We start from the raw sequence: 20,648 nt of genomic DNA on the forward strand, positions 1-20,648 counted from the left end.
GCAGAGTATTGTACAGTGTTGCAGAGTATTTAATAAGGGGGCCCCCGGATACCGGCCCCCCACCCTATGTGAATGAGTATGGGGTACAATGTACCCCTACCCATTCACCTGTAAAATAAAAGTACCAAAAAAAAACACAACACAGGGTTAAAATATTTTATTGCACGGCTCCGGGGGTCTTCTCGCCGGACTCCTCCGCTATCTTCTTGTAGCTCTTTTGCTAGCGGAGGAGTCCGGCTTTCTTCCTCCCCGCTGCCGGCCTCTTCTCCCGACTTCGGGGGTCTTGTCCCCCTCTTCGGTTCTTCTGCCGGGCCACCGCGCCTTCTTATAGCTCTTTTACAGGCGGTGGCCCGGTCTTCTGTCGCCACTGTCGCCGCCGCCGCCACCGCCGCCTTCCGTTCTTCTTCTTCTTCTTCTTCTTCTTCTCCAGGAGATGTTGCCTCGACGATCTCTCCGGCCGGAATGCCAGAGCCGCGCTGCGCGGCCACTTATATAGTGACAATGGGGCGGTGTCACATGGTATATGTCACATGGGTTGGTGTCACATGGTGACCCCGCCCCCTTACGATGTCATAGTCCCCATGTGACATCAACCCATGTGACCAACCCATGTGACATATACCATGTGACACCGCCCCATTGTCACTATATAAGTGGCCGCGCAGCGCGGCTCTGGCATTCCGGCCGGAGAGATCGTCGAGGCAACATCTCCTGGAGAAGAAGAAGAAGAAGAACGGAAGGCGGCGGCGGCGGCGGCGGCGACAGCGGCGACAGAAGACCGGGCCACCGCCTGTAAAAGAGCTATAAGAAGGCACGGTGGCCCGGCAGAAGAACCGAAGAGGGGGACAAGACCCCCGAAGTCGGGAGAAGAGGCCGGCGGCGGGGAGAAAGAAAGCCGGACTCCTCCGCTAGCAAAAGAGCTACAAGAAGATAGCGGAGGAGTCCGGCGAGAAGACCCCGGAAGACCCCCGGAGCCGTGCAATAAAATATTTTAATCCTGTGTTGTGTTTTTTTTTGGTACTTTTATTTTACAGGTGAATGGGTAGGGGTACATTGTACCCCATACTCATTCACATAGGGTTGGGGGGCGGGTATCCGGGGGCCCCCTTATTAAAGGGGGCTCCCGGATTCCGATAAGCCCCCCGCCCGCAGACCCCGACAACCAACGGCCAGGGTTGTCGGGAAAAGGCCCTTGTCCTCATCGACATGGGGACAAGGTGCTTTGGGGTGGGGGGGGCTCAGGAGGGGGGGGGCCGCCCGCTCGTCCCCACCCCCTTTCCTGGCCAGCCGGGTAGCGTGCTCGGATAAGGGTCTGGTGTGGATCTGGGGGGACCCCCACGCCGTTTTTTCGGCGTAGGGGTTCCCCTTGGAATCCATACCAGATCTAAGGGCCTGGTATGCTCTCGGAGGGGGAACCCACGCCAATTTTTTTTCAGAAATTTGGCGTGGAGTTCCCCCTTCAGAGCTCATTCTCTGATTGGCCACGGCAAAAGTCGCCTGGCCTGGGGCGACTTGTAAGTCTTCCCAAGTCAGGTTGAAGTCATCACAAGTCGTGTTGAAGTCGTCCCAAGTCGCGCTGTGATCTAAACTCAAGTCGTGTCCAAGTTGCCTCACTCAAGTCGCCTACAAGTCGTGTTGCCCCTGTGTGAACGGACCCTTACTGTTTTTCAGAGCCGGCAATCGGCTTTCCAGCCATAACAACTGATGCGGCTAAAAGCAGCTCGGCTGTTATGCCGGAGGAGCGGGAGGGAACACCCCCCCTCCTCCCGCCGCCTCCCGTCGCTCTTACCGGGGCTCTCATTCAAACCGCCGCTTCTGGCAGATAGGGACAGACTGGAATGAAGCTGTAAGCGGCTTCATTCCAGCCTCCTAATCGTAAACACGGAAGCTACGTTATGACGTCACTTCCCGTTTGCTCGGCTGCCAATGGCGCCGGATTTAAAAAAAAAATACAGTATTTAGAATCGCCGAAAATGGCGATCTGAATACTTTGAAGTGCAAAGGGGGATTGGAGGTCTTTTAGACCCCCCGAACCCTCCATAAAGAAAAAACAAAAAAAATCAATTTATTAATTTTAAAATAAATAAGAAAAAAAAATTGAAAGCGCCCGCATATGTAAACTGTGTTCAAAACATACATGTGAGGTATCGCCGCGATTGTCAGAGCGAGAGCAATAATTCTCGAACCAGACCTCCTCTGTAACTCTAACCTGGCAACTGGAAACATTTTTTAAAGCATCGCCTATTGAGATTTTTAGGTACCGTAGTTTGTCATCATTCCACGAGTGCCTGCAATTATAAAGCGTGACATGTTTGGTATCTATTTACTCGGCGTAACATCATCTTTCACATTATACAAAAAAATTGGGCTAATTTTACTGTTGTGTTTTTTTTTAATTCATGAAAGTGTCCCCTTTCCCAAAAAGTTGCGTTTAAAACACCGCTGCACAAATACCGTGTGACACAAAATATTGCAACAATCGCCATTTTATTCTCTGGATTCTCTGCTACAAAAATATATATAATGTTTGGGGGTTCCAAGTTATTTTCTAGCAAAAAATACGGATTTTAACTTGTAAATACCAAATGTCAAAAATAGGCTTAGTCATGAAAGGGTTAAAATACTGGATTTGGAAGCATTTACTTTGTAATAAGATACTGCGTTAAACGATTCCAGCACCTCTTGGACTGCTTTGAGGGAAAGAGTTGGGTTGGCCGTTATTTGATCATTTGTACACTGGACTTTTAATTTGATTCTTTTTTTCATTCAGTATTGTATATTTTTTCACTTCATTTGTCTTTATACATATATTTCTTGAGGTTTTACACTTATATTGATGTACTTAGATTTAGTGCTTCTCCAACATATAGGCTTTAATAACATTATTCGTGTTAGTGACACTTATGCCGCGTACGCACAATCGGACTATCCGGCGGACAATCCGCCCGTGTGTGGGCTTCGGAGGACTTTTTGTTCCCAAAAGTCCGGTGGACTTAGAAAGAAATTTTGACTCAAAATTGTCTGCCGGACTACCGTCTGTGTGCTAGTCCGCCGGACTTTTGAAATGAATGGACTTGCACACACACGGAGAAAAGTCTGTTCATTTTGAACGTGGCTCCAGGTAGACGGAACTAGCGAAGGAAGTCAATACCGCCGCTTCCATCAGCGAGATTGAGACCTCGCTAACCCCGTCACCTGGTATGGACTTAAAGGGGAAGCCCTACGCTGAAAACCCCCCCAAGTACATTACAGACCCTTATCCGAGCACGCAGCCCGGCCGGTCAGGAAAGGGGGTGGGGACCCCCCCGAGCCATACCAGGCCACGTGCCCTCAACATTTGGGGAAGGGGGGCCCTGTCACCCCCCCACCCCAAAGCACCTTGTCCCCATGTTGATGAGGACAAGGGCTTCTTCCCGACAACCAACGGCCAGGGTGGGCGGGGAGCTTATCGGAATGCGAGAGCCCCCTTTAATAAGGGGGCCCCCAGATACCGGCCCCCCACCCTATGTGAATGAGTATGGGGTACGATGTGTGAATAAAAAAACACACGTTTTTAAAATAATTTATTAGACAACTCTGGTGGTCTTCTCGCCGGACTCCTCTGCTATCTTCTGCTCTTTTACTAGCGGAGGAGCCTACTAGCGTTGGCCTGGTCTTCTGTCGCCACTGCCTTCTTCTCCCTTGCAATGTTGTCACAATGCTCTCTCTGGCCGCAATGGCAGGGAGGTGTTGTGCGGCGACTTATATAGGGACAAGGGGTGGGGTCACAGGTAATGTCAAATTGTGACCCTGCCCCCTTATGATGTCACAGTCCTGGAGGATGTTGGGGGTCACTTGCTTGTCCCACCCCCTTTCCTGACCGGCAGGGTTGCATGCTTGGATAAGGGCCTGTAATGGACTTTGGACTTTTTTTTTTTTTCCCCAGAGTCTGGTCAGGTCCACTCGGAAAATCCGGCAGACCTCTGCTGCAAAGTCCGGCGGCTTGTCCAACTCGTTGCTGGCCAGTTCGGTACTCCCCAGCACTTCGTCTTCCTGGGTGCTTTTTGATGCGTGCTTTGGGTCATTGTCCTGTTGTAAGACTGTCACGGTCCCTACCGTGTCTTTTAAGAAGCCAGGCGTGGTCCCTCCCCAAGTGGCTCTGGGTGGTATTGAACTCATGACTGTCAGTTGTTGTTAGATATGAAATATGAAATATTATGAAATAATGATATTTCAAAGTCTTATGTTGAAATCAATCAATTCTTGTGAGACGAATTTCCTTAATTAGATCTGAGTCAGCGTAATTCAAAAATGTGTATTTATTTGTACACATTTAAATACAAAAGGATGCTTACAAAAATAGTACAATGATTCTTATAGAAGATATAAGGTTATTTCAAACCTAAAATGGCAGCCCTTTGTATGCTGGCAGCCTGTGTGCAAGACATGTGTCCTTCTGTGTGTAAAATTCAAGAGACCCCCTCCTCCCAGCACTCATTATTTTAACCAAGCTCTAATCTCCCGCCCGAAAGATACCTCCTCCTCCACAAAGGTGGGGGCTAAGGGTGGTTGCTATAACAGAGCTGACATGTGTTAACACTTAAATCACAACTCCACAATCTAATGACAGGATGTGAGGAAGAAGGAATATTTTAGACTTAAAGTCTGGAAAAACATTGTCTCGACTTACATATGCCTTCTCGCTTACACATAAAATGACTTTCTAAAAACATATATAATGAACTAGATAAGTTTACATAAACAATATCACTTTACATAGCCCTTGAAAATATATATAAAATATACAATATTCATCAAAATCCTGACAGGTTTTAAATATTTACTTTTCCAGCTATGCAAGCCATAACACAGAATTAATTGATTCAAGGTTTTTCATTCACACAGTAAAAAAGTATGGGAATATTATTATCCTGAATAAGTATAATAAAGCCAATTAAAATTTAGATATTAAGAATATAACATTCCCCTCTGAAATATGAATACCAATCATATTTTTCAGATTAAAAATTCATCCATCATCATTCATGTCACATTCAAACAAACCTTGATTCAATAACTCCAAATGTTTTGTCCTGCACAATTGGATTCATACCTTCAAAACCTAATTTTCCTCTTTAATTTACTTTGTAACAAATCATCTCCTTTCTTAATATCACTTCTAATTCGATTATATAATTTTTTCATTCTAAACATTAAACATAACTGGAATATAAGGAATAACATAATAATAATAAAAATAATTACAATAGGATGTGATAAAATATTTCCTGCTGCTGAAGTTATCGAAGTTTTTCCCCACATGGATACACTATTACTAAATCTTTTCCACCAATTACTTCCTGAAAATTCTGACCATTGATGTGATATTTCTTGCAAATTACCTTGTTCATGTTTAAACAATACTTCTGCATTCTGCAATTCCTTAGCCAAAGCTATTAATAAACCTTGATCCTTTTGAATTATATTTGCCCATTTTTCCCATGGAAATTCATCTATTTGGGAAATATTATACTGTGTAGGTAGAGTGCTAATATTTTTCATAAACATATTTGTTAAATTTGTTCTCAACCCATTAATACTTATTGCAACAATATCTCCTTCTATACAATACAACCCTTGATTTAGGTTTTCTGTATTTGTACAAGAAGAGAAAAAAGTTTTAACCCTTTCTGTATCTGACATAATTTGAAAACAAACCTTCTTTTTATCTACACGAGTAACTAATTCAGAATTAATTTTATTTTCAATTCTTGCTGAACATAATGTGTGATTATGATAACAAGAATGAAATATGCTTTTATCTTGATTAGGTAAACATATAATTTTAGACTGGAATTGTAAACATGATGACAAATCTAATTGTTCTAATTCAGAATTTTCATTGTTAAATACAAAATCTGTATACTGTAATTTATAGTATAATAATTGTGTATTACTGACAGGTAATCCCAAAACAGTAATTGGAACCAAAATTTGTTCTTTTCCGGCTATTGGAATCATAGAAGAACTATAACATATGTCCTGCTTGCATCCTATCCATTTATTTACCCATAAATCTGTATGATTTATCGCATATAAATATTCTTTGGGCAAATACTGTAAAATGCCAAGAGGAGTTATTCCACTCTGAAATGCTTGTGCAATTATTTTAAAATTAGTGGAATATTCTGTTTGAATCTCTAAACATGCTCTGGCTATATGAGAATGTTGTTCACTTCTCATCAGATCAAGAGTAATATTTTGAAGATGTAAAATAGATGGACCCATTATATTAGCAGTTTTAATTACCATATTTTCTAAAATCTGATTTAAATGTCTTTGTATTTTAAAACCATTACTTCCCACTAAACCAGCGGTTTCTAGATCAGACTTTAAAGTATTAATATCCATACTATTTGTTATACTCCCGATTGTGCCAATCCCTCCTAAAATACCTTCAACAATACCACGCTTATTTCTGTTATAATTTCTATTATTAATTCCAAACCATCTCTCAATACCCATTTCCATATTAACCAGATGTCCTTGACATTGTGGAAACCTTGTAGAAATTTTCCATTCTGAAACATTAAAGTTCCACAAAACAATGACAAACTTTCCCTCTCTCAAAAGAGTTCTGGATTGGAAATGGTTAATCTGAAAAGGACTTGCAGAGAAACTTTTCTTATTGACACATGGAGTTTTCCTTGGAGACATAACAACAACACTTGCCTTTGCACATTTCACCGGATAATTTTCTATTGATATGCAACATTCATATATACCAGTATCATTCAAAGATACTCTCATTTGTTGATAAACAAATGTATTATTGATCCAATTCACACTACCAAAAATTCCTTTATGAATTATGATAGTTGAACTATAAAGAAAACTACCCAAAAACTCACCATTCCTTTTCCAAGTCAACAATGAATTTTGAGGTAAAGATATTTTTGTATCACATATCAAATGCAAATTATCTTTATCTTCCATAATTTTCAAAGATTGTGGGAAAATATTAATTTCTGGAACAATCTTATCAACTATAAAGATATCGATTTTGACCCTTATTTCAGTAAATTTTCTTATAACTTTAAAATCCCATGTTCTTACAACGTCTCCTTTTTCATCTCCAATGATGTTTAAATATTTTGGATTTAATATCTTTACAAAACTTTGAAAAAGATAATAAAATTGATCAAAGGAATAAAGTATTTTCCCAGATCTTGTCATAATATTAGTAACATCTCCAGACCAAATTGTTGACTCATTACCCTTTAAAAATATAGACCAGAAACTCCTCAACAATATGTTACACTCAAAAGTTCCGGTTTTGTTATTTAGTCTATAAGATCCCTGCATTTTAACAAACTTTGTTTTGGATTCTATTTTAACTTTGATGTCAATATCATTGCTGTGAATGAAATACAATTGTAAACAACAATGATATCCATCACCAATACATAAAAATCCATACAAATCTTCTGCTGTATTAATATCAACATCTCTAAAATTATGATTTTTATCATATGCACTAATATCAATAACTCTATCATTTTTGTCCTTTGTAATGATATCAATGTTCTTATTTTTCAGTTCATCTGCATTGATATCCATGTCTACATCTCTCTTATTTCTGAATAACATATGATCTTTGTTGTGTACTTCTTCATTCCTGTTAGTCTTTATATAACTTGAGCAGTTCTTGATATATCTTATCACAAATAGAATTGTCACTAGGGAAAAGATGCATCCTGTAGTGATGATACACTTTCTCTCTTTAAAACTTTTCATTTGTTGTGCTGACATCTTTTTCTTTTGGAATACGCACTTTCTTCAGGTTCGATTTTTATTTTTAATTCCTGAAAAAATAAAGGCAGCATCATTATCTTAGAATATAAAATTTGTTATACCCACATTTTTCTTTCTGCATACTTGTTTCACTGAACTAAGAAAGTATTTGTACCCCTTGAACATCCCAAAATGTCCATAGACTTTCCCAATTACTTTTCCATGTTTCAACTCCTGAAACTCTGTGATGTGTCACCATCTCTGGGTGAGGCCTCACATGTAACAATTCTTTAATCATCTTTTATCTTTTCTGTGTTAGACTTGTGTCAACAATATCTAATTTTATCTTAAATAAACCTTTCTATTCCTGGTCTACTTAATAGACCACTTATCTTATACAAAAGATAATTTTGGTTTAACAACAAAATAACACAATGTTACAAAAAACAATATCAATTGTAAAATATCAAAAAATAGATTATTCTGAAGATTAAATCCGATATGTGCATGGATTTAATAACAATCCTTCATGATATATATGTGTCTTGTGTGTGCTGGAGAAAAAATCTCCCTGGAATGTATGCCCTCCAGTAATTGACTGTCTCCTCTCTTGTTACAAAATTCTACTCCTAAACACCAACTCCCACCTTTTTTCTTTTTAAGACTAGCTTAAAAGTTCAGCTGGGCTATATTGTTCCACAGAATGAGTATTTTCCCTCCCACCTTTCTAAAACAATGGGTGTCTCATTCTAAATTCCTAAGGGTTGCTATGAATAACCCTTTGTAAAAAATCATTTTAAACATACACAAACCTTTTTACCTTATCAATATATATACAAATTATTTCTTAATCTCTTAATCAAGAAACATTGTAATATAAAAACTTATATTTTTAACTAACAAAGACACTTTTTATCATGAATTAACTTTCTTTTTCAAACTTAGAAATATGAGGAGGAACCATTTTGTATACCTTCTTACTCCACGAGGCAACACAAACTCCATTTTATTTTCTCAACTGAAAATTTTTAGAGAAACCATTTTGTATCTCTTCTTCAACCAATTATGACTCCACGAGGCGATACAAACGCCATTTTACTTTTTCTTTTAAACTCAAAAGGAGAATACTTTGTAGCATCAGAAATTGTGCTTCTTACATCCATTAAAAATAACTGGAACAACATCAACCCAAATATTTCCTTTGTCCAACAACATTTATCAATCCTAGATTTAATTATCCGATACATCCTCACAATAATACCTACAAACTGTGAATGTTATCATACATGAAATCTCTGTTTTTATTCCCTGATATTACACATCCTCTGTCACAACTGAAGTTTGCTGATATATCCCAAACTAGAAAAACATGATTATTCAACCTCTAAACAATAGTTAAAGCATCATCATTAGTGAATCCCACCTGAAGGTGTTGTGATTTATATAAAAACACGAAAATCCTTTTTTGTCATGACACAAACTTATGGTCTAATGACCCAAATAATAACTCTGTGGCACCCTATGAGGATAAAAAAGATTGTGACCTTTTTTCCCTCTGAAATTAAAGGAATCTGTGTGTCCATTTTTTTTCACAACATTAATAGATACCATTCCAGGTTGAATTACTAACTCTCCATGCAAAAACTGCTTCCTTTGCCAATGAATTCTGCTGTTCTGTTACCTACAGATAACTCACTATCTTTTTATGTGATGGAATTTTTACAATAACATATGCAAAAGAATTACTCTCTGCAAGGTCAAAAACTACTTCTAATGTCTCTTTCTGCACAAGAGTCTTATTGGATGAATCCACAAAACCTCTACATAGATAACATACAACATATGAACTATCACTCTAAATCATTAGTGAACCTTACTTCTCTTCCTTGTCAATACTCAATGCGGTTTAAATCAACAAATACAAGCTCATCACTTTTCTCTGTCTCTCCTTGTTATCTATTCATTCAATTGCTAATTGAGTACCATGCTGAAAAGGTCTTCAGTTACTGAATACACAACTATTCTTAAAACCATTTTTTCAAGTCCTTTCAATGTTCAGCCAGAACAAAACAAAAATAAAAACTTAATACTCATGACAATGAAACATTGATAAAAAATAATAATCCAATAGATTATCCTTGAGAAATATTAAAATTATATCAAAATCCTCAATAATATTCCAAACGTCAAAACCAAATCTTTTTAAACTCATATCAATCCTTATTCATAGCCATTAAACGTCAACCAGAAAATTCTTACCATATCTGCAGTTAATTTAAGGACTGCTGACTGTTTTCAGAGTATTATATGCTACATAATTAAACCTTTCCTGTCTTAATGGACTATTTTCAGTTTGCAATCTTTGTCTTTGGTTCTTAGAAGAAAAATGAATTTGCTTATTATGACCTCTATACCTCAGATTACTGTGCCAACGTACAGAATAAACCTCTTGACGCCTGGGCAAAATTTTCGGATAATACAACCTCTTTTGTGTATTATTATTATTCAACTTTTTATAGACTTTCCTCTGAGCATATGGCGATGAAAATCTACATTTCTGCTTACTATCAGTATTATTTAAGTCAACTGACTTCCCACTCTCATTATCTGAGGAAATATTAACATTTGACTCTTTACAGGATATGACGTTCACATCTGCCTTAGTCATATGTTCATCATCCTCCATCCTTGAGCACTGAACATGTGCAGGACTCTCAGCTTGTAATAACTGGGTCTTAAACAAATTTAAAACATTTCCATGCACACAGCTTTCCAAAAAACCTATTTGATTTTCATTTTCTTTCAGAGATTGCAATAATGCATCAATTCTATGTTCCAATTCAATTTTTTCAGTCAATAATTGTTCAGTATATTTCTTCTCCTGTTTTGCTACAATTTCTATTTCATTCTCTAAATTTTCAATATATGTACAAAAAGTCTCACAATTTGAACAACTAGATTCAAAAAGTACATTTTCAGTTACACTTTGACTTTGTTTTCCTGGCATATCAAATACCATATCATTATAACTTTTAACAAGTTTCATTATATTACGTACTTTTTTCTTTGTTTTAACTAATGAGAATCTATCCTTCTCAATGTCAGCATTTGCCTGAAAGCATTGATCATACATTAATTTCCATAAAACAGCATCAGAGACCTGTTTCGATAAACCTTTAAATTCTAATGTACTTTCATCAGCTAAAACAGCTACAAATTCCATAATTACGTTTCTACTCACCAAATAAAAAAACCCGTCAGTTTTTTCCTGGAAATTCTCCGGTCTTTCACAATCAATCGATCGATTTTTCTTCTAGGTTCTTTTTCAATCTTTGCGAAGTTTAATCTCTGTTCATCAATTCATTCCCCTCTGATCAAAGGATGAAGTTTGGAAAAAAAAAACTTCCGACTTATGATTGAACTGGTTGTAGCTCGCCAATTGTTATATAAGAAATATGAAATATTATGAAATAATGATATTTCAAAGTCTTATGTTGAAATCAATCAATTCTTGTGAGACGAATTTCCTTAATTAGATCTGAGTCAGCGTAATTCAAAAATGTGTATTTATTTGTACACATTTAAATACAAAAGGATGCTTACAAAAATAGTACAATGATTCTTATAGAAGATATAAGGTTATTTCAAACCTAAAATGGCAGCCCTTTGTATGCTGGCAGCCTGTGTGCAAGACATGTGTCCTTCTGTGTGTAAAATTCAAGAGACCCCCTCCTCCCAGCACTCATTATTTTAACCAAGCTCTAATCTCCCGCCCGAAAGATACCTCCTCCTCCACAAAGGTGGGGGCTAAGGGTGGTTGCTATAACAGAGCTGACATGTGTTAACACTTAAATCACAACTCCACAATCTAATGACAGGATGTGAGGAAGAAGGAATATTTTAGACTTAAAGTCTGGAAAAACATTGTCTCGACTTACATATGCCTTCTCGCTTACACATAAAATGACTTTCTAAAAACATATATAATGAACTAGATAAGTTTACATAAACAATATCACTTTACATAGCCCTTGAAAATATATATAAAATATACAATATTCATCAAAATCCTGACAGGTTTTAAATATTTACTTTTCCAGCTATGCAAGCCATAACACAGAATTAATTGATTCAAGGTTTTTCATTCACACAGTAAAAAAGTATGGGAATATTATTATCCTGAATAAGTATAATAAAGCCAATTAAAATTTAGATATTAAGAATATAACAGTTGTTGCTCCTGTTTCTTTACCTCTGAGCCACACCTCAGTTCTATTCAGCCTGCTTTCCAGCCATGCCTAGTTTAGTATAACTGTGGGCAAGTCTCTGTTTGTACCTGTCACTCCTGGATCAGCTGAGGCAGGTTACCTAATTAGCTGGGTATAAAACCCTGTCTCACTCTGAGGGCTTTAGCAGTTCATTTTGTTGTGTTTGCCAAGTGTTCCAAGACTGACCCCGGCTTCAGACCCTGGCTTTGTTTATCATTATCCTGACTGCGGCTTTACCTTGACTATCCTTTGGCTATTCCTGTCAAGCCCCTGTGCACAGATTCACAGTCCAGGTAGCTTATCTCTTTGTTACCGTGGGCTGTGTCCATTTGCAAGGGTGAGTCCGCGTACACACTGGCGGACTGTTCGCCCAACTAAGTTCGTCAGACAATCCGTCAAACAGTCCGTTCAAAATTTGCATGAACGGACTTGACCAAACACGATGAGCAGACAGTCCGCTGAAAGCGTGCGCGATGACGTGAACGGCACGTACGACGGGACGAGAAATTCGACGTCCAATACACTGCAATGCAACCTTCGCCGTGTAAATCCTTTCTGAGCATGCGCCAAACTTAGTCTGTCGAACTAGCCTACACACGAGCGGACTGTCCGCTGAAACCAAGTTTGGACGGACTGTCTTACGGAAATTCCGTAAGACTTTGTTCGTCAGACTGTCCGCTGAAACAGTCCGCTGAAGCCCACACACGAGCGGATTGTCCGCTGAAACACTGTTCAGCGGACTAAGTTGGGCGAACAGTCCGCCCGTGTGTACGCGGCCTGAGTCTACATCTCTGCGTCATGGACTCCAACCTAGGTAAGCCCTCACAAAGACCCATGACCTCTGACGGAGACCCAACTTTCTGACACTACATTGCACCCCAGAATTCTTTGGTAGTCTTCAGATTCCATGCACACGGTCAACACATCCAGTGCCTGAAGCAGCAAAGCAACCCCAAAACATCAGTCAACCTCGACCATGTGCGACTGTAGGGACTGTATTATTTTTTCTGAAAACAGTAGAATTCCAGGCTTTACCAAAAAGCTGTAATTTTGTTTTGTCTGTCCACCGCACATTCTCCCAAAAGGCTTTTGGGTTCCTCGGGTATGTTTTGGCAAACTCCAATCTGCCTTTTTTACATTCCTATGTGGGGTCCTCCTGGGTCTCCTACCATATTGTTGCTTTTCATTCAATGTATAGTGCAAGCTGACACCGTTGTACCCCGTACCTGAAGGTCAGCTTTAATTTGTCTGGAAGTTGATGGAGGTTTTTTATCTTTATCCACCAGTTGAACAATCCTTCATTGTAATCTTTGATCAATTTATTTATTTCGTCCCCCGTATGGGGAGATTAGCTACAGTGTCATGGGCTGTAAACTTTTTGACAACGTTGTTCACAATGCACACAGGAACATTCGGATCTCTGGAGATGGACTTGTAACCTAGCGGACTTTGTAACCTTGTAATCCATGCTTTTCCACAATTTTTGTTCTCAAATCTTTAGCCAATTATTTGCTGCTTTTTCGCTTCTTCCGTGCTCCGTGTGGCACACAGAGACACACAACAGAAAGGTTGAGTCAGTTTTTCACCATTTTAACTGGATGCTGGTGTGATTTCTAAATTGTCAGCACCTGTTCATTGATACAGGTGAGTTTAATTACAAATTACAGGAGCATCACACATTTGGAATGGAATTTATTTCTTACCATTGTTAAAAAGGTTATACATTTTTTTTTACATCTATAATATACTGTATATACTCGAGTATAGGTCGATCCGAATATAAGCCGAGGCCCCTAATTTACCACAAAAAAACTGGGAAAACGTATTGACTCGTGTATAAGCTGAGGGTGAGACATGCAGCAGCTACTGTTACAGCTTAAAAGAGTGGAAAAGAGGGTCAACAATGCCCATCTGCAGCTGCATACCTCCCTGTGTCCATCCCTGTGTCCCTCCCTGTGTCCATCCCTGTGTCCCGTCCATCCCTGTGTCCATCCCTGTGTCCCGTCCCTCCCTGTGTCCATCCCTGTGTCCCGTCCCTCCCTGTGTCCATCCCTGTGTCCCGTCCCTCCCTGTGTCCATCCCTGTGTCCCGTCCCTCCCTGTGTCCATCCCTGTGTCCCGTCCCTCCCTGTGTCCATCGCAGCCTCTTTGCCTTCTGCAGCCTCTGTGTGCCATGCCGCACCTCTCCTCCTCGTCTGACAGACGGCGGCCATTCCACTGTTCAAAAGCCGCGCCTCTGTCTGTGATAGGCGGAACACTCAATTTCCCAGCAGTCAGTGTTCTGCCTATCACAGACATCCTCTCATCCTCGTCCGTAGTATGAGAATGAGCGGATGTCCGTGATAGGCGGAACACTGACTGCTGGGAAATTGAGTGTTTTGCCTATCACAGACAGGGAGGCGCGGCTTTTGAATAGTGGAATCTCCGCCGTCTGCCTACCTGATCTGCGTGACTCAAGTATAAGCCGAGGGGGGCACTTTCAGCCTAAAAAAAGGGGCTGAAAATCTCGGCTTATACTCGAGTATATACGGTACTACATTTTGTCTCTCATTTGTTTTGTATACTACAAAAGAAAATTGTTGCAAGCCGCTAAAGTGTTCGGGCCTGGCCTTACAAAAAGGTGGTGACCCTGGGGGGGGGTTATGGAAGGGCCCAGGTATCAGGGCAAATCTGTGCCGCACAGGGTGATTAGCACACTCCATGCTCACACCTATGGTAATGGCAACAAAAATTATTAAAGATATTGTTTTATAAACGAATAAAAATGCCAAAAATATAGTCTAAAAGTTGACCACAACCCCTTGTATTTTCCATTGAAAGAACAAATTCAGAATATTTGAGCCAAAATATTTCAATATGGCGTGGATAAAGTTTTTAAGTCTTGCTGCCTATCCTCCTGGGAATATCTACCCTCTAGGTCTGAAATAAGGGTAAGTAATGAAAACAGAATGCAATAATCAGACTATGGACAGCAAGGTGGTTAAAATGTGAAATGTCTACATGCTGAATGTACAGTGGGGTTGATTTACTAAAGGCAAATAATTGTGAACTTTACAGGTACAGTTGCTCCCTGCAAGGGAATTTTCTCTGGAGCTTAATAAATGAGGTGAAGCTTCAATTTGGAAGGAATACTCAATCACATGCAAGAAAAACAAAATCATTTTTTGTTTGCACATGATTTGATGATGGAAGTCAACAGAGCTCCTCCTCATTTACTAAGCTCTGGAGTATGCATAGTAAAACTGCCCTTGCAAAAGTGCAATCTATTTACCTCTAATAAATTGTAAACCAGCCCTATAGTTGAGTCAGTGTTTCGTGCATTTATTAGTCCCTGTATGTTATATAACCACTCTAGGTCTGCTGTCTTTTCCAGGAGTCAGTCTTTTTTCTGCCGTGAGCCATGATTGCCCTTGGAGTTTTCCTTGTTCTTTGTTATGTTTTGGTCCAGGGTCAGTTTCCACGAACCTGCACCACAGATGATGCAATTAGGACAAAAACCTGCTGCCCCCTTTGGATGGACGGCAGCCCCTGTGGCTCCAAGTCAGGCCGTGGCAAATGCCGTAACAGAGTTGTCATTACTGCCTTTGCAGCTGGTCAAGTGCCCCAGTATCAGGATGACCGCCTGGGCTGGCCAAGGTATTACTATAACAAAACCTGCGAGTGTTCTGATGACTACAGAGGCTATGACTGCGGTGACTGTAAGTATGGGTATTTTGGTGAAAAATGTGAGCGAAAAAACACTATTGTGCGGAAGGAAATTCGAGAACTTTCTTTGCTTGAAAGGAAAAGATTCTTAAGCTACTTGGCGCTGGCCAAAACCACAAAAAGTCAAAACTTTGTCATCCTGTATACCGGAGACCGCCTTCACAAAGACGCGTACCGCTTTGTTGATGCCTCCATCTATGATGTTTATGCCTGGATCCATTACTACTCGACAAAACCACTCCTGATAGATGGGGAGTTTGTTACGTCCAGAAATTACGCCCATCAAGGTCCAGCTTTTCCCGGTTGGCATAGGCTGGGCCTCCTTTTCCTGGAGAGACAAATTCAGCTCTTGATGGGGGATGAAAACTTTGCTCTTCCTTATTATGACTGGCGAGGAGAGAAAAACTGCTCAATCTGCACTGATGACCTAATTGGGGATAATGATGTGGAAGGGTTTCTCAGTAGCTACTCCCATTTTGCCTCTTGGAAGGTAAGTGGGAAGCTGTCAGGTTTGTACTGCTCTTCAATGATCTGTTACAGGAACTTTTCTTTACTTTATTGGCAAGACAACAGTTTCACCAGACAGGAAGTGATGGAAAATCTGTATGACATGGATAATTAATAGACATGTGCAGAAGTATTTTGTTTCGGAATTTCGTTTTCGTCCGAAAAATAAATTTATTTAGTTACTCCTGAAATTCATTTTTATTTAAAAAAATCCATACCAGACCCTTATCCGTGCACACAACCTGGCAGGCTGCAGGAAAAGAGAAGGGGGGACGAGAGAGCGCCCCCCCCTCCTGAACCATACCAGGCCACATGCCCTCAACATTGGGAGGATGCTTTGGGGGTAGCCCCTCAAAGCACCTTGTCCCCATGTTGATGAGGACAAGGGCCTCATCCCCACAACCCTGGCTGGTGGTTGTGGGGGGTCTGCGGGAGGGGGAGTTATCGGAATCTTTAAGCCCCCTTTAACAAGGGGACCCCCAAATCCCGCCCCCCCGTGTGAAATGGTAAGTACCCCTACCATTTCACCAAAAAAGTGACAAAAGTGTTAAAAATGACAGACGGTCTTTGACAAGTCCTTTATTAAAGTCTTCTTTCATCTGCTTCCTTCTTCCTTTCTTCATCCTTCTGTTTCTTCCTCCATCTTCTTCTTCCTACAATCCACTTCTTCTTGCTCCGGTCTTCTCGTCCGGTATCTTCCTCCACGGCGTCTCTTCTTTGTTCTCGGATTCTCCGCATTTTTTTGGCGCGGGATTCCCCTTAAAATCCATGCCAGACCTGAAGGGCCTGGTATGGATTTTGAGGGGGGCCCCCGCGCTTTTTTGGGGGGTTTTTCCGTGGGGTTCCCCTTAATACCCATACCAGACCTGAAGGGCCTGGTATGCTCTTGAAGGGGAACACATGCCGTTTTTTTTGTTTTTTTACACATTAAAGTCGTGTTGCCCCTTTGTGAATGGACTGTTATGATACAAGTTCGGACGAAACCGAATGCACGTGTCTAATAATTAAAAGCTGGTCAAAACCTTGGCCTTCATCTCTCCAAAAATATCTGCTTGTGGTGCTGTTGAATATTTGTCCTCACTTTAGGTCTTGTAAAATATTGTAACTATGACCATTAGTAGTTGGCAATCTCTCTAAAGGTGACATTCATATTGCTTTCTTAACTTTTGCAAAGAACATTACATTAATAGAAATCCTTATGTTCTGCTATTAGAAATATTAGGACCAGACCCTTGCATACTGTCGATTGCAGCACGGCATGTACACAATAAGGACATGTAAAGACATGGTTTTACCGTACACTGCCCTGATGGTGCCAATGAAGACTTTTGGGATTAAGTTAAATGCCAATAACAAGCCAGGTTTTGTCCAGCCTTGGTTCCTGACCCCATAAATGCTTTTGCTTGAATGCGCATATATTCCTGTAAGCAAAATCCCAAATCCAGGACTTTTTTTTTCAGCTGTAATTTGGTGGAATGGAGTTCTGCCACCTCCAGCTCTGCTTCTCCGTTCTCCTGTCACTAGTGTGTCTATAGAAGGAAAATTGCGCTAATTAAAGGCCTTATATCCAATATTGGGGCATGGCAATTCAGATGATCGTGAATGGCTAAAAAACTTCAATGGAAGAAAAGAAACCACACTGGTGCAGTCACAGGTAAGTGTCCAACCATCTAAGCCCTTGAAAACACGGTCGGACATTCCGACAGAAAATGTCCGATCGGACCGTGTTGTCGGATAATCCGACTGTGTGCGGGCTCCATTGGACTTTTTCCATCGGAATGTCTGACCAACAAAGTTTGAGAGCTGGATATAAAATTTTCCGACAATATGAATCCTATCGGACTTTGTCCGTTCGTTTGTAGAGAATTCCGATCGGACAAAGTGCCACGCATGCTCAGATCAAATTACGAGACCAAAGTTATTGGCTACTAGCCTGAACATAGTCATGATGTAACAAACGTCATCATGTTCCAAACGATCGGATTTTCCGACAACTTTGTCCGACGATGTGTATGCAACACCAGTTTCTGACAAAATCCAACGGATTTTGTGGTCGGAATGTCCGACCGTGTGAACATGGGCTAATAGAGAAACATGCTTACCAGATAGTAAGCAACTGGCTTTAACCCAGCCCAGGCCTTCGCTTCCCATGATCAGAATTCCAGGTATAAGTTGATGCGACCCTCAATTGGACACCATGAATTCATAACTCCGTAGGAGATGATATGACAATCAGCCCAAAAAGGGAAAAAATGATATAGACCTTAGCGTGATATTGTAATATACACGGAACACCCCAGTGATGATTAATACAGATAGTGAACCGCTACCTTACAGAGAGCACACTTACCAGACATTCATGATCATCTGAATTGCCATGCCCCGATATTGGATATAAGGACTTTAATTAGCGCAATTTTCCTTCTACTTATTGCTTGTGCTATATATCTCACATTTATTGCTGCTTTTGGGACTGGTCCATCCAATTATATTAGTGTTTCTTATTTTTTCCTAAGCGCAGTTTTTTATTTTTTCTATTTTACTAGTGAGTCTATGCAGCTCCCACAGATCTCATCTCCTGAGCAGCTCTCAAAGAGTGCAGGGAGATGCAGGTGACCCAGCTGCAGTGCAGTCATGGGGTTTAGAGGAGCATTCCCCGGTAGGACTCATGCACCCTCTGGGATCCCTGCCAGGATGACGACTCCCCCACTGGATGATTGTCAAAGTCCCAAATCCAGAACTTTTTTTTTCAGCTGTAATTTGGTGGAATGGAGTTTGGCCACCTCCAGCTCTGGTTCTCTGCTCTCCTGTCACTAGTGCGTCTCAGCGGCTCCTACAAAACTAATCTCCTTAGTGGCTCTTAAAGAGTGCAGGGAGATGCAGATGACCCAGGTGCAGTGCAGTCATGGGGTTTAGAGGAGCATCCCCGGTAGGTCTCATGGGATCCCTGCCAGGACAACGACTCCCCCATTGGATGATCTCGCAGCGGAGAGGCATTGCACCCCTAAAGTCTTCACATAATGCACTTCACACATTCAAGACCCTCCCACTGCTAGTGCTATTTGGCCACACCCACCTTTTTTTTTTGGGGGGGGGGGGGGGAGTTTGAGCTTCTGCCACCTCCAGATCTGGTCATCTACTCTCCTGTCACTAGTAAACATAGAAGCCCATCTTTTCAGTTTACAAGTGCCCCGATATTGGATATAAGGACTTTAGTTAGCGCAATTTTCCTTCTACTTATTGCTTGTGCTCTATCTCACATTTATTGCTGCTTTTGGGACTGGTCCATCCGATTATATTAGTGTTTCTTATTTTTTCCTAAGTGCAGTTTTTTATTTTTCTATTTTACTAGTGACTCTATGCAGCTCCCACAGATCTCATCTCCTGAGCAGCTCTCAAAGAGTGCAGGAAGATACAGGTGACCCAGCTGCAGTACAGTCATGGGCTTTAGAGGAGCATCCCCCAGTAGGCCTCATGCATCCTCTGGGATCCCTGCCAGCATGACAACTCCCCCACTCGATGATCTTACAGCAGAAAGGCATTGCACCCCTAAACTCTGCACATAATGCACTTCTCATATTTAATGCACCTTTGGGACTGCCACTGCTAGTGCAATTTGGCCACACCCACCATTTAATGTGTTTGGGGAAGGGGGCATGGTTGAGTTCCTGCAACTTTTCTTAGGAAAAAAGCCCTGCCAAAATCAAAGTCTTTCCATAAGGGTTGAAGCTGTTAAGAATCATAGAGGTATGGCCAATTTATGGACTGGTATATCTAAAAAGCTCATGGGTGTGAAGGTAAGGTGTCTACAAAATATGACCACATTTTGTATCTCTATAAAAGCTATCATGTCTGCTTTAGAAGAAGGGATCTCACCGCTCCAGGAGCACACATGCAGGCTGTAAACTGTCTCTTCGGCTGGGAAGCCACAGGTGCTGGCTATTACCACTAGCAACAGACAAAAAATAAGCTCTTGACTAGTGTAGTCTGAATGTTCCCCTTATACTATTCCTTACCTATTAGAAACGAGACCACACCATAGGTTGGAGTAAACTGGCCACAACAGCCTTTATTAAACATAACTCAAAATTCACTCCAATAACTTGTAAATATGAAAATATATAAATATATATAAATATATAAATATAAATAACTTTATTAACATTAAACCACATTAAATAACATTAACTGCCCATTCTGGTGATCTCTGACGGTGACCCCACTTAAGCCAATACCAAATCACTGCGGTACACCTGACCAACTTCCCAAAGGCCTCCACCTGTGACCGGTCGGAGACAACTTCCGCCAGTGAACATAACCGTATTCCCTCCAACGTTCAGGAATACCCAGAGGGGCCGATCGTTAGATGAGCCCCCCACACCCTCAGATCCCTTCT

The 20,648-nt window shown here is 40.8% G+C and overlaps 1 protein-coding gene and 1 long non-coding RNA gene across 2 annotated transcripts in view; one reads left to right on the top strand and one right to left on the bottom strand.

The window, feature by feature from the left end:
• Positions 1–4,280: 4,280 nt before the first annotated feature.
• LOC143956506 (uncharacterized) lies at positions 4,281–12,000 on the bottom strand. Its single transcript, XR_013269938.1, has 2 exons — positions 11,015–12,000; positions 4,281–7,844 (listed from the first exon to the last, which is right to left on the bottom strand). It is a non-coding gene; the product is annotated as an uncharacterized LOC143956506 (long non-coding RNA).
• Positions 12,001–15,415: 3,415 nt separating this feature from the next.
• Positions 15,416–20,648, top strand: part of LOC143956507 (tyrosinase-like) — a 38,343-nt gene continuing 33,110 nt past the window's right edge. The window contains exon 1 of the mRNA XM_077466708.1: positions 15,416–16,235. Within this exon, the coding sequence (XP_077322834.1) occupies positions 15,441–16,235 (795 nt within the window). The 5' untranslated portion in view covers positions 15,416–15,440. The remainder of the gene's footprint in view (positions 16,236–20,648) is intronic.

The sequence above is a fragment of the Lithobates pipiens genome, unplaced genomic scaffold (assembly GCF_037356315.1).
Source record: "Lithobates pipiens isolate NorthernLeopardFrog02 unplaced genomic scaffold, aLitPip1_a1.2 Scaffold_37, whole genome shotgun sequence".
Lineage (NCBI taxonomy): Eukaryota > Metazoa > Chordata > Amphibia > Anura > Ranidae > Lithobates > Lithobates pipiens.